The sequence below is a fragment of the Euprymna scolopes genome, chromosome 11, assembly GCF_053919585.1.
Source record: "Euprymna scolopes isolate OS-2025 chromosome 11, ASM5391958v1, whole genome shotgun sequence".
Taxonomy (NCBI): Eukaryota; Metazoa; Mollusca; class Cephalopoda; order Sepiida; family Sepiolidae; genus Euprymna; species Euprymna scolopes.
In genome coordinates this window covers 5,446,642-5,462,127 of record NC_136492.1, presented here as the reverse complement: position 1 = coordinate 5,462,127, position 15,486 = coordinate 5,446,642, and the positions used below count along the sequence as shown (strand labels likewise).

General features: G+C 34.1%; 1 protein-coding gene across 2 annotated transcripts in view; it reads right to left on the bottom strand.

Annotated features, from left to right (window-relative positions):
* The window catches only part of LOC145287748 (sodium leak channel NALCN-like), a 275,430-nt gene that overhangs the window by 45,569 nt on the left and 214,375 nt on the right, over positions 1–15,486 (bottom strand). For both annotated transcript variants that reach the window (XM_080135514.1, XM_080135515.1), the window contains exons 28-30: positions 13,950–14,056; positions 10,343–10,417; positions 1,878–1,997 (exon numbers count right to left, since the gene is read on the bottom strand). In XM_080135514.1, the coding sequence (XP_079991640.1) occupies positions 1,878–1,997; positions 10,343–10,417; positions 13,950–14,056 (302 nt within the window). The remainder of the gene's footprint in view (positions 1–1,877; positions 1,998–10,342; positions 10,418–13,949; positions 14,057–15,486) is intronic.

The window sequence follows — 15,486 nt, the reverse complement described above, 5'->3', positions numbered from 1 at the left end:
CTTCCGAAGGAAACCAAACAACAATCTATATAATTATAAAACTCAAATGACCTTGTAACGGGTGTTGTAACCCAATATCTGGTTTACGACTTCCGGTTGCGCATGTGTGCATAAGCAAATAATCAACGCAACAATAAAACATATTGTTTTACTGTGTACGTTTTCAGCATCCCAATTGTTTTTTTTTTCGCATTTAAATTATCCAAATAAAAAATTGTTAATACTTTCTGCATTTTTTTTTTTTTTACATCGTTCATTTCCGTATTATGTTTAAGTTATTTTAACGCAATTTTCTTACAAATATATCTACTTTAACCCGTTGACAACCATAAGAGCATTTTACAACGGCGATTTACCCACCACCTTAATTTTTTTGTTAATTTATTCTCCATTTTTTAATACACCTTTCTTAAAAACAAAAAAAAAAAACATTCATACGTTTTCTTCTACACTACCAACATGAATAAATAACCTTGAAAATATGTTTTTTAATTTGCGTTACAAATAAATAATCAACGCGACAATAAAACATATTGTTTTACTGTGTACGTTTTCAGCATCCCAATTGTTTTTTTTGCATTTAAATTAGAAGATATATCAAAATTTGAATTTAACTTTAAGTATTATGGTATCTGTTCAGTGCACATTTACTTATAAGTATGGCAAACCACTTATAATTCAATGGCTGTAAGTTTTTTTTTTTTTTTCAAAAATAAACAATTATAAACAGAACGACTTGTAGAAATCTATCTATATTCTTTTTTCATTTTAATATACTTTCATAGAAATGTTTCTGTTATGTCACAAAAACTATTTTCTTTACGCCACAAGTGTCACATTCATACATTAATTCCATAGCTAATATAACATACTGACTCAACGGGTCACGAGTAGTCTAGTAAGTTATGTTTCATATAACTTTATTCTTGACTTCCTATCGGAGCTGCAAGACATAATTTTCCACATTATGCTGAAGTCACTTTTTTTTCTCTAGCTTAGATGATATCTTCTGTGTTAACTTGTGCAACTTTTCCGATCTGACTCCAAACTCTACACCAAACTTCACGTCTATCGAAATCTCATTACATCATTAACTCACGTAACTTTAAGATCACCTGATGCCATCACTAACAACATCATCATCATCATCACTAACATCATCATCATCATCATTGCTGATGTTCGAACTTTTTTGTTTGTTTTAACATTCATACCTTAACATTCCTAATACATTTCTACCATGATATTTTTATCTTAAAAATATCCTTTTCATCTTGATATATATTTTCTAGACATCAAAAACAATCATATTAATGATTGTTTATTTACTTGGCATCCTCCCGGCAGAGCTATATATAACAAATGTTTTTCATAAAAATATAAAAACTGCTTAGTTTATTTTTGTTTTTTTGGACCCATTTTGAGTTTTGGAATTGAAAATTCACGATCTTGCCTTTGATGGTCAAATCTATAATGGCAGTTTGAGAACCTTCCAGTGTGGTGTGAGATTTCTTTTTTTGGGTGGGTGTCCTTTCTCTGATTATCATCTTTCAAGTGAGTTTTTCATCTTTTTGACTTGCAGTTCTGCTCAACTATTTTAAGTATATTTATTGCCCTTTCTCTGATTATCATCTTTCAAGTGAGTTTTTCATCTTTTTGACTTGCAGTTCTTCTCAACTTTCTGAAGTACTTTTATTCTTTTCATTTTGTTTTTGGAACACAACAACGGTTTTTACTGATATTTGATCATCTCTGATGAGCATCCAAATAGGCTAAAGGTAATGTTTTTCATTATGGGTTATGAAATGCATGTAAGACAGTAAAGATGAAAATAAAGAGATAGAGATTTACGATAAAAAAACAATGTAAGAACTCACTCTGACAGTAAAGTGTAGAAAAATCCAGATAACACCAAGGAATGTAACCAACGTATCAAAACGGTTACGATGACTTGTCCAGTATCCGGCAGGTGTCAAGGCTATCATTTTCATAATAACCTGTAATGAAAAGCAAAATCTTAAAACATCAAAATAATATCATCGAAGGATGCAATATATTCATCTATATATATGAAAGGCAAAAGTGGCGCGTTTTTGTATGTCCAAGAATGGCTTTTTTTTGGGGGGGGAGGAGGGGGTTACTATGTTTTAGAACTTTTTATATACCCCCTAGATTATAATATCTACGATTTGCGAAGGGACGTCATCTCTAGATTTATTTTGATCGGCTTTTATAAAATTCACGCTGTTCCATCCTCTCACGTATTTATTTGTGTTTTTCGTATAAAAACGAAACTAATCAAAAGCGAGGGCAGCTTCCCGGCCTTTCATACCAGAACGTCCAGAAAGCAATTAGCTTTAATCAATGTGTGTGTGGGGGAGGAAACCCCTCATATCAGACGATTGCTATTCATTTGGACACTCCTTTTTTATGGGGGGAGCTGGTTTTCCCCCAACATTGTGGGGAAACAAATAAATGAAACAGCGGAAGGCTGAACTGGCCTTCAGCCAACGTTCATTTCTTCACTTGCGTATCCATTTAACAAGTCAACTTTTTGATTGACATTGCTAAATTTGAACACTTTTCATTTCCTCTGGCCTCGTAGCGTAGCGGTAAGATCTCACGTTTTCTTTCACTTTCTTTCCTGCCTTCGGATTTGTCACGGGTTCACGCCTCCCTCCCTACAAACACTTATTTTTCTTTTACACCCCCAAACACCCGGGCAACGCTAGGTACTCCCGCTAGTTTGTTAATACAACTGAGTTTTATTTGAGTTAAAGGATTCAGACAACTCACGCGTCAGTTATTCACGTCATTAATATATCAGCAAATTCACTAAATTGCAGCATGGATTTATTACGAGGAAAAAATATTCTGTGAAGGCATTAAAAAAGTTTGTTTTTTTATTTGTTAAATATTATTATATGAAAAATCTTTTCAAGTTAAAATCTATTGAGACTTACACATTTTGTATTGCGAAATACATGTTTTAAATATGTAAACATTGAAGTTATCCAATATGATCCAAATCTTAAGCAAATTTTAGATAGAAATTAATCTTAAAAATAGAAGACCTCTCCCACCCCCTCTACTCTCTCTTAAAATTCATCAACAGTGTACACACAATGGTTTGAAGAATGTGGGATGAGAAACCGGACAAAACCACTTAATCACAATGTATTGCAATGTATTTAATCACAATGTATTGCAATGTATTTAATCACAATGTATTGCAAGAAAAAAATGAAAAAAATTATTCTATGAAGGCATTAAAAAAGCTTTTTTTTATTTGTTAAATATTATTATTATATGGCGGATCTTTTCAAGTTAAAATCTATTGAAAAATACGTTTTAAATATGTACACATTAGGTAAAGAAGAACAAATTATCCAAAATGGACATCCATTTTAGGACATATTGGATAACTTTAACTAATGTTTACACATTTAATGTGTGTATTCCTAAATAGATTTTAACTTTTAATGATTAAACATATAATATGTATTTAATCACGATCTAAGTTTATTGCAAAAAAAAAAAAAAAACGTTTTTGTTGTTGTTAAACATTATTACATCAGAAATCATTTCGAGTTGAAATCTATTGCGGAATACACATTTTAAATATGTATACATTAGTTGAAGTCATCCAACATGGTTCAAATCTAAAGCAAATTTTGCATAAAAAATTAATCTGTTAAAAATAGAAGACCCCACCTCCCTCTACCTCTCCCATTCTCTTCTAAAATCGGTGCTAATGCAGTTTAGTAAAAATATTAAAAAACAACGATAACGCTATTAAAAGTTAAATTCTTCACTAGTTTGGAGACGGAATGCGTTGTTGTGATAAGTGATTTTCTCTATTAATTCGCACTTTTTATTTTAAGATTCAAATATTAATAACTACATTTTATTTCAGTATTTAATTTATGTATTTCTGTTGTATTAAATGCTAGCTTTAATTTTTTTTTTTTTTTTTTTTTTCTCGTCCATAAATGTTTATCTACCAAGTTGATCTTAAATATTGTATAATCAATCCATTATATTATCATTTTCAGTCCCCCACCCCTAATTTCTGGCTCCCATCTTATCTCGCAATTACTTATAACGTCACCAACTAACCTTCGGAAGAAACCCCCCCCCATCCGATTTTGTTTTATATCATAAGTTGCTTAAAACGTGATTAGTTAAAGTTCAGAATAAAATCACGCTTTCTCTTAACGGTTAATTTAAAAAAAAAAATCTTCTGAACGCTATTAAAAGTTAAATTCTTCACTAGTTTGGAGACGGAATGCGTTGTTGTGATAAGTGATTTTCTCTATTAATTCGCACTTTTTATTTTAAGATTCAAATATTAATAACTACATTTTATTTCAGTATTTAATTTATGTATTTCTGTTGTATTAAATGCTAGCTTTAATTTTTTTTTTTTTTTTTTTTTTTTTTTTTCTCGTCCATAAATGTTTATTTATCTACCGAGTTGATTGCAAAAATAGATTACCTAATTGTACTCATTTTTAATTCGTGGGAGGGGAATCTATCACCATACTTTCCCTTAAACAGGTCCGTTGGACTTTTATTAAGTACAATACTTAATAGTTATTTTTTTATTTTTTTTTTATTTTTTTTATTTTTATTTTTTTTTTAATGGAGAGTAGAAAACGCATTGTGGATGCGTTATCGGCAGCTCCTGTTACTCTCGCTTCTTCTTATTTGTCCCTCAGTCCTCATTTTTAAATGAGTGATTTTTCTGACAAAGGGAGAAGAAAAAGCTGTTTTCTAGGTTGGCAGTATTTTTTGCGCGAACAGTTGGCAGAGTTGGTGGAAATTTTCTGTTTCTATGTCTATCCTTGTAGCCATGTCACTAGTAAGGGTGCTGGAGGTAAACGTTTTGTCTGGGCTGACGTTATCCGCCTGATAGTCAGGGACCCGAACCTTGGATTAACCACTAAGGAGGCTGTCCTATCAGCAGGTGCAAAGTACTGGGGCTGCTGTATTGCCATTTGGTGAATGGAATCTGGACCATGCAGTAGCTTCTGGTGGGGCCTCTCGATGCCATACTAGTGGGTAATTGTTACGGCTTTACCTTATCATGTGGTACAAAAAAAAAAAAAAAAAAAAATTCTTCGTTTCTTTTTCTCTCTTAGTTTCCCCTCTCTGTCCTGCTCTAAGTAAATCTGTCGACCTAGTCCACAAATTCCAAAATTTCATCATGACAAGTTTCAAGAAAAAATACACGATTAAACCCGGTTCTCCAACTTCCAACGTAGACCCCTACTACCATGTCTCCTTCTCCAACATCAGGGGTCTACGTTCTAACCTTCCAGAGGTTGAAACCCAATTACAGGAGACTAAACCAGACCTTTTATTTTTAAGTGAAACTGGCATTGGACAGGCTATTTCCCTTGATGAGTTTGCAATTACAGGATACTCTAACTTAACTTCTAAATCTGACCCACAAGATCGCCATGGGCATGGAATATGTGCCTATATTAAAGATAGCTTTCCATGTGGGAGGGACATCTCCAGGGAAGATCCTAACTTACCTTATATGTGCTTCCGGGTTGCTTTAGCTCACACTACTGCATTTATATTTACTCTCTATCGCCCCCACAACAGCGGAGTTACTATCTTTCAAAGCATATCTGAGAAAATTGACCAAGTCCTTTCTACTTATCCTTCAGCTAACATTCACGTATGTGGAGACTTCAATGTTCACAACGTCGAATGGTTGACCCACTCAAACAAGACCGATGATGAGGGGAGGTTCTGTCATGATTTCTCCATTGCCTATGACCTCACTCAGATTGTTCAGGAACCTACCCGTGTGCCCGATAATGACGGCCAGTATGCGAGCCTACTAGACCTTTTTCTCACAACTTGCCCTGAACTATGTTCAGTTTCTGTTCTGTCGCCTCTTGGATCTTCCGACCACTCTGTTGTATCAATTAAGATAAAAATGAAATGTAATAAGTCCCCAGACGTACCTCTTCATCGTACAGTATATCGATACACTAAGGCTGACTGGGATAGCTTCCGTACATTTATATCTGATCTACCTCTGCATTCCATGTTTAAAAAGGATGTGTCCTCTATAGTATTAGACCTAACTGAATGGTTAATTGTAGGTATTGACCATTTCATACCCTCTAAAAAATTTCAGCAAAAACCTAACAGCCAGCCATGGTTCTCTCCAGAATGTGCTGCTGCCATTGCGCACAGAAATCACTTTTTCCACTGCTTCAAACGTAATAGATGTATGGAAACTAAAGCCGTTTTCAGGACTGCCAGCAACCATTGTAAGAAAGTAATAAGGAACGCAAGAGAGTTGTATGCTCAATCTGTTAAGTCCAAAGTAGCTGAGCAGCGGCTTGGTTCCCACCAGTTTTGGCAAATAGCAAACAGAATCCTGAACAGAAGCGTGTGCTCCATCCCAACTATTATCAATGGATCTGAGGTAATCTCGTCAGCATCAGACAAAGCCAAACTCTTTGTCAAGAACTTTGCAGCTAATTCTACCCTTTGCGACCAAGACCGCCAACCCCCAATATTTCCTCTTGTATCAGAAAACACGCTATGTGATATACGTATATCTGTACGTGATGTTGCCAAGCTAATCAAAAACCTTGATTCCAGTAAAGCAACTGGCCCTGATGGTATTCCAATTATAGTACTCAAAAAACTTCAACCTGAACTAGCGCCCATACTTACAAAACTGTTTAAACGTTGTCTTAAGGAGAATAGTTTCCCATCTCCCTGGAAAATCTCATCAGTATGCCCTGTATTTAAGAATTCAGGTGATCGCTCATCCCCCTCTCAGTACAGGCCAATAAGTCTCCTGTGCGTCATGAGTAAGTTGCTAGAATCTGTATTAAATACAGAAGTAATCAAACATCTCAACAAAAATAACCTTCTTAGTGACACTCAATATGGTTTCCGTTCTGCTAGATCTACAGCAGATGTCCTTACAGTTATATCGCATAGGATTAGCAAATCTCTCGACGGTGGCAATCTTTCTAGGGCAATTGCTCTTGACATATCTAAAGCCTTTGATAGGGTATGGCATAAAGGTTTACTTCATAAGATCGCTAGCTATGGTATAGCTGGAAAAGTCTTCTCAATTATTAAATCATTTCTTTCTGATAGATTCATAAGAGTAGTAGTTGAGGGGCAAAAATCAGAAGCTCACAATATTAATGCCGGTGTCCCTCAGGGATCCATCCTGGGCCCAACTCTTTTCCTGATCTACATTAATGATCTTCCAAATCATATCCTTACATCATTTGTAGACATTTATGCTGACGACACTACCATTTATGGTACCACATCTAAGACAGTAAACGAGCAAGTTCTCTCCAATTCTCTCTCCTCTGATCTTGAGCACGTAGTACAATGGGGAAAGGAGTGGCTGGTTACTTTTAATGCATCTAAAACCAAGCTTCTCTCTTTACATCATCAACATTCTAATCCACATTTGTCATCAATTGAAATGAATGGCTCTCGTCTTCAGGAGGCCTCAAGTTTTGACAAGCTTCTGGGCTTGACCATTACTCCTGATCTTAAATGGAACACGTATATCAAATCTGTTGCCAAGGCCGCTGGAAAAATGGTGGGATCTTTCTATCGATCCAGTAGATATCTCACTGCTGATGCTATTCTCTATCTATATAAGAGCCAGGTACGTCCAAGGATGGAATACTGTTGCCACATCTGGGCAGGAGCTGCTAGAAAGAACTTGTCCTGCCTTGATAGAGTTCAAAATAGACTTCGTAGCCTCGTAGGAGATGTCCTTTTCTCCTCCTTGCAACCTCTATCTCACAGAAGAGATGTTGCGAGTTTGTCTCTGATGTATCGTTATTTTCATGGAAAGTGTTCAACTGAGCTTCAATCTTTGGTCCCCCCTCGCCAAACTTTCACAAGAAACACTCGTCTAGCTGTAAACACTATCAATAATTTCCCCCACTCTTTATCTGTGCCTAAACCTAAACGTAGATTCCATGAACAAAGCTTCTTTCTTAGAACTGCACGCCTGTGGAATTGTCTTCCGTTTTCCTGCTTTCCGGCTGACTACAATATGGTTTTGTTCAAGTCTAAAGTAAATAAGTTCTTGATGAGCCGTTCCATATAAGTTATTAAATTTACCAAATTTTCATTACTAATGATTACTATATTGACCAACTTCTACTGTACACTCTTTAACCCTTATCCTTGAGTGGCCTCTGGGCCTTGATAATGTGGTGATGCCTTTGTAAAAAAAAAAAAAAAAAAAAAAACCTACACCCAAGGGAGACAATCACATGGTTTGAAGAATGAGGGATGAATCACTAAATTATTGTGTAAGAGTTTTGCGACAAAAAAATTTTTTATGTAGGTATTAAAAACGTTTTTTTTTATTTGTTAAATCTAATATATAAAACTCACTATGTCTGTCTGTCTGTTTGTCTCCATATTTTTAAACTCTATCTCCTCCGAAACTAAAAGTTGCAGAGCGGCGCTAGGGGCCGCAAATGATTGGATTTTTTATGGACCGTTCTTTTATGGGTCTTTAGCCAGTTAAAATAGTTTTTGAGGGGTTAAAAAGGGTTAAAAATTTAAAAAATCGTTATACATTTTGTACATTCATCTTAGTTTATTTTTAATCAGTTCATATGCGTTTCACGTTTGTACAGTGGTAACATAACCAGCTTTGAATGCTACAGTTTTGCTTTTGGTTTCAATTCAAGCTGATGGCACCCAAATAATTTTTTTCTTACTTTTGAAATCACGACTCTATAATAATATATACGAAATCTGGACAAATTAAAATATCATATTTAACCATATTTTATGACTGGGCAAAGCCCCCCCCCCCTGCTAGTATATATTATATGATGAATCTTTTCAAGTTAAAATCTATTGCATTGCGAAATATCCACTTTAAACATTAGGTAAAGAAATAACACGTTATCCAAAATGGCCGTCTTTTTTTTTTTTTTTTAGTTCATATTGGATAAAAATTTTTTTTTCGCATTAAACTCACGCTTTAGTGATGTTTCCAATATGTCTGATTATTGCTTGACGCAGCTTATCCTGCCTTGACAGAGTTCAAAATAGACTTCATGGCCTAGTGGTGGATGCCCTTTTCTCTTCCCTGCAACTTCTTTCCCACAGAAGAGACGTTGCGAGCCTGTCTCTGCTTTCTCGTTATTTTCATGGCAAGTGCTCATCTGAGTTCCAATCTATGGTCCCCCCTCGCCAAACTTTCACGAAAAACACTCGTCTAGCTGAAATCACTATCAATTATTTCTCCCTCTTTATCTGTGCCTATAAACCTAAACATAGATTCCATGAACAAAGTTTCTTTCTTTCTGCATGCCTGTGGTACTCTGTTTCATTTCGCTACTTTCCAGCTGACTACAATTTGGTCGTCTTCAAGTCCAACATAATCTTCCATTGAATTTTGCCCAGTTACCAGGGTGCCCCTATCAGTGTTGCAGACAAAGACTGACGAAAAGGTAAGTCAATATGGTCAGAGCCAGTGCAGCTACAGGAGTTACTGTTGCAGTGCTTCACCATCTACTTATCGGGATTACAAACTAGAATTTTTTGTCAGGATTTACTTCTTTAGCCTTTGCTTTTACCAAGGCCGTGGAATTATTTGCCTATAGATGGTAAAATTTGAAAATATTTGGAATTTTGATGAAATTAATGGAGATCCTCGTTGTACTTATGGATGCATGAAAATGAAAGCAAAATTCTTAAATGATTCTTTTTAAAAAAGAGTTGGACGAAAGAAACGTTAATTCCCTAAAAATTTGAATATATTTCCAATTTTGATGAAAATCAAGCAAAATTCTTAAATGATTCTTTTTAAAAAAGAGTTGGACGAAAGAAACGTTAATTCCCTAAAAATTTGAATATATTTCCAATTTTGATGAAAATCAAGCGAAATTCTTAAATGATTCTTTTTAAAAAAGAGTTGGACGAAAGAAACGTTAATTCCCTAAAAATTTGAATATATTTCCAATTTTGATGAAAATCAAGCGAAATTCTTAAATGATTCTTTTTAAAAAAGAGTTGGACGAAAGAAACGTTAATTCCCTAAAAATTTGAATATATTTCCAATTTTGATGAAAATCAAGCGAAATTCTTAAATGATTCTTTTTAAAAAAGAGTTGGACGAAAGAAACGTTAATTCCCTAAAAATTTGAATATATTTCCAATTTTGACGAAAATAACAAAATCCTTAAATGATTCTTTTTAAAAAGGTGAGAATAGTAGTCTGGATAATCGTCATCATTGATCTCTATCTAAAAAAAAAAAAAACAATTGTGAAACAAAAAGAATTAAAGAAAAAAAAACATACCTCACACAGAAAGAGGATTGTGAACACTGCAGATATGCTTGCTAACACAAATGTCTGTTCATCATTTTTTAACCACTGAAAAAACAAAAAAAAAAATCAAAAATCAAAAAGAAAATTTCATTTTAAAATCCACACAATAAAAAAGCAAAAACAAACAATTTATAAAAAAAAACAATTTATAAAAAACAAAAAAAAACAATTTATAAAAAAACAAAAAAAAAACAATTTATAAAAAACAAACAAAAACAATTTATAATAAACAAGAAACAAACAATTTATAAAAAACAAAAAAAACAATTTATAAAAAACAAAAAAAACAATTTATAAAAAACAAAAAAAAACAATTTATAAAAAAAAAAAAAAAAACAATTTATAAAAAAAAAAACAAAAAACAAAATTGAACTTTTAGAATAGCATTGAAACACATTATATAGTCAGCTAACATACTTCCTAACTTCCAGCATGGCTGCTACTGGAAGTGGTGACAAGGCAAATCAGTTCCTTTACTTCTATTGTGAATTGATTTATTAAAATAAATATAAGAAAAGGACATTATTGAAAAATATACAATAAAAATTTTTTAAATTTATAATGATAGATATAACACAATTACTGATATACAGAAGTTTAAATGTAATGTAAACCATCATCTTGTTAATCTTTCCTCGGCATTGTCCCAAATAGTAGCCCCTTACGTCCAAGTGACGATATAGGGTGAACATGAGTAAAAGCTTCAGCCTCTGTCCCATCGACGAAACGTTGCATCCCTCTGCTTGTTCTACAATATTTTAATGGTGAATGCTCTGACGAACTGCAGACACCTGTGCCCCCACGACGTAGACACCCTTGACAGACCCGACAGGCAGCTAAATCCCACCCCCACACAGTAGAGATCCCTAGATGTAAAAGATCTTTCTACTCCAGTAGTTTATTCCCCAGAACCGCTAGACTCTGGAATTCCATTCAAAGTTCCTGCTTCCCTAACTGTACTGACATGCAGAAGTTCAAGTGGAACGTGAACCGACATCTTGCTGCCCAAATCCCTACATAGTGCCCCAGTAGTTGCTGCCCCTGATAGTAGCTCCCTACACCAAAGTGGCAATGTGCCTTGTTTGGGGTGAAAAGGTAATAAAAAAAAAAAAAATTACTTATCTCTTATTTTCAATCAAACAAGACATAGTGCCACTTGGAACATAAGGGGAGACTATTTGGGATTGTGTCTACAGAGGATTATGGGGAGTTGAGTAGCAAGATGTCTGTTCACATTATATTTAAACTTCTGCATATCAGTTGAGTCAGAGAAACAAAAAACCGAGAAGGAATTCCAAAGTCTAGCAGTCCGAGGTACTGTTACAGTAGAATGCTTTTTAGCATTTAAGGATCTCAACAGTAAAGGGGTGGGATTTTGCTGCATGTCAAGTTAGTCAAGAGTATGAACGTTGAAGGGGCACAAGTGTAAGGAGTTCACCAGAGCACATTCCAAGTACTTATAAAACTCACACGGGGATACAATATTGAGATGATGGGTAGAGGCTGGACTTCTACCATGAAAAGGCGGGATTTTGCTGCAGGACAGGTTTGTCAGGTGTATGTACATCGAGGGGGTACACATGCAATATGCTTGTCAGAGCACATTCCATTAAAGCATATGTAAAGCAAACACAGGGATGCAATATTACAGTGATGGGACAGGGATTGGAGCTTGGTTGATAGTGCAGAACCTATTTATGAAGTTGGATCAATTGTTAATACACTGACAGTGAGATTAAAACATTATATTCATATTCACAATGAAAGTAGAAAGTGAACCTGACTTTACTTTCAGCAGCCTCGTAATTCTCGCTTTCCTTATTTTGTCCTTTAGTCCTCACATTCCATGAGCGATGTTTCTGACAAAGGGAGGAGAATTGCTGTTTTTTGAAGGTCAGAATCTATCCACTGAACATTTATCATTGGCTACTATTTCATTTTTAAGGTCATATTTTAGTTCCTTACATCAAGTGGCTTCATGCTTTGTCTGAAGCAATTTCTATTAAAAAAAATGACCAATAGCTTTCTAATACACTGATCATGTGTATGTGAACAGCGCAATAATGATAATTACTTTACATATTGTTTTTGCAAAAGGACATCCCATTAATTAATTATTTCTTCTAATTTTCAAATTCAATAATTTGATGTAACAAATAGTTCTTTTTACAAATATATTTTATGTTGTAGATGTTTTGGATGAACGTCTTTCTGGTCAGTTTACTTCTAGGAGGGAATGCAGGTGCAATTGTTTATCGTGTCAATTTTTCATGGACAATGCTGAGACATGGGTTACACCCGTACAGTATAAAAAGAACTCGATAGAAAAAAAAAGCGGTATTTTTCTATTAAAATATTGTAAAATTTACTTTTAGCAAAAAAATATGTCAGTAAGAAGTGTTTAAATCTCAATCTTGTCGCCGTTATCATCGTCGTCGTCATCATCAAATTTACCGTGTTTTGATTTTAATATAACAAATAGTTCCGTATGGTTTGCAATCAGCGCAATAATGATAATTTACATATTGTTTTGCAAAAGGACATCTCACTAATTAACTATTTCTTATTATTTTCAAATTCAATAATTCGATAAAAGAGTTTCATTTCCTAGACAAAAAATATTGAGCATTTATATTCAAATGTTGCTTTAGAGCAGCCATTCTCAACCTTTCCTCCAATCATTTACCTCCTCCCCTCAGCATTTGTCCATTTATCCCCTACTCGCATACAAAAAAGTTCATATCGATCATAAAGCTACAGAAAAACAAGAAGGTCAAAAAGAACCTTTTTATTGTTTATGACTTTAGGTTTTGTATAAAAAAATAGTATTATACATTCGTATCACAAAAATAAAGAAAATCAAATCTTGGCACGGTGTGAACCAGACGTATCTCAGCGTTCGCTCAGCTTTGGCCAGAACATGACGTCAACAGCCGGATCATGCTGAGCAACAGCTCAGTTTAGCTGCTGTCTGATGTAATGATTCGATCAGCCAATCACAATGCGTCGCACTGAATTACAATGAATAAAAACAAAAAAAATTTTCTTTGAACTTTTTTTTTAAAACATTTCCTTAAAATTATTTGACCCCCCCCCCATTTTATTTTTACTTCTAACCATATCTTGACCGTTATTATTTAAAAAAAAAAAAAGAAAAAGAATAATAAAACACCAAATTACAGTCGATCGTTTTTTTGTTTTTCCGTCTTTGGTTTCTACATTTTACATTTATTTATTTTGCTATTATTTTTTTTTTTTTTATGTAGTGTTGTTATAATTTTATTGCCGATGCTCGGCATAATTTGGATGATGACGTCATGTTCCAGCCAAAACCGAGCGAACGCTGAGATCCGCCTGATTCACAATATGTATCGATACTGAAATCTTTCAAAAATCAAAAATTATGAAGTTAGATTTGTGTTACGTTTCTTTAAATATGACACAATCTGAAAAGAAGGAATTATTTTTAAATTATCAGGTACTTTAATTATTTACCTCCAACTATATAATTTTTTACTCCCTAGGGGTAAATTTACTCCTGGTTAAGAATTTTTGGTTTAAATAGAAAAATACTTACGGGCACACATAAGAGACTGCAATTAGCCAAGACTAAAAATGCAACGGCTCTTTTGAAGGAAATGTGCTGTGTAATGTCATACATTAATGCACGGAATCCATTGCCATCTACAAGAAAACAAATAACACGATATAAAAAAAACAAAAAAAAAACACCAGTGCTGTGTGTAAAAGCTTCGGGTTTGTTTTACAATCCACAGAGGTATGAAAAAGTTGTCAAAAACAAATATATAACAAATAAACATTACCAAAAGCAAGATAAGTTACTTTTCTACCTAACTGGGTAAGTTTTTAGTGTTTTTATTTAATGTAAAATATTTATTCAGTTCGAAAAACAAGTAATATTGAGCGCTACCGAAAAATAAGAAAAATTGGCCACAATGTTTTGGAAGTCTCAACAAAGAGTTCAAAATAAGAAATAAAACAAAATGATGGCATAAAACCCAATAAATGTTATCGTGATATTTATTGAGTTTCTACCATCATTTTTTTTATTTCTTACTAGCATTTCAGCCCGGCGTTGCCCGGGTGTTTGGATGTGTATGTTGAGCAAAAAATAAAAAGTGGTAGTAGGAAGGCAGGCTCGAACCCGTACTGCAAAGGAGGAAAAGAACGGGGTAAAACCTAACGTTTATGCTGTTACGACCACCGACAAACCGGAAGCGACATTTTTTAAAAGTAAGGCTAGACAATCTAAAGAAGAGGATAACTTTAAAAAATATCGGCGAAAAAAGTGACCTCCCCTGTAGAACAGTGCCTAGTTGAAGGGGAAGATCTTAATGTTTTTAGCAAATTTTTCGATATTTGTCGTACGAAAGGTCGAACTTTAAAACGATACTGAAATTGGTAAAATCCATCACCTCTATTGAAAGTTTAAGGCAGACATGCAAACAGACATACATACATACATTTATATATTGGTAACTAAAAATTTTCGACCCAAACTGATGAAAAAGCTTGCCCTATCTCTGAATACCCTGTATGTAAAATTTCAAATATTTAGACCAGAAATTGTCTGAGTAATTTGGAAGAGACCGCAGAGCTCAATTTTTTTTTTTAACTTTGACCCCTATTATGACCCCTTAACATTTATTGTTTTGGGCTCAAATCAAGTTATTAAGTTAGATCCATGTCCAAGAAACCTATATCTAAAATGTCAAGTGCATAGACCCAAAATTGTTGGAAGAGTTTGGTAGAGTTCTCAAAGGTCAAATCGTTGAACTTTGACCCCTTAATCGCCAAATTTCTGGCCAAAAACCGATCACATCGATTTTTCCCAAATCTCAATACCCTGTATATCAAATTTCGAGTCTGTAGACTAAAAATTGAGAGTTATTGCGTAGGGAAATATACACAGACACACACATACACGTTCACTTTTATAGATATATAAATTTTGAAGTGATTATCAAGACTTCAAAGATGTAAAGAGACATTGCGGCCATTTTTTCTTATTTCATGTTATAGGTGGTATGTGATAAAATTCAACGGCAAAAGGGGGTGGAGGTGGGGAGTCATTAGTTAAATGAAAAAAATGG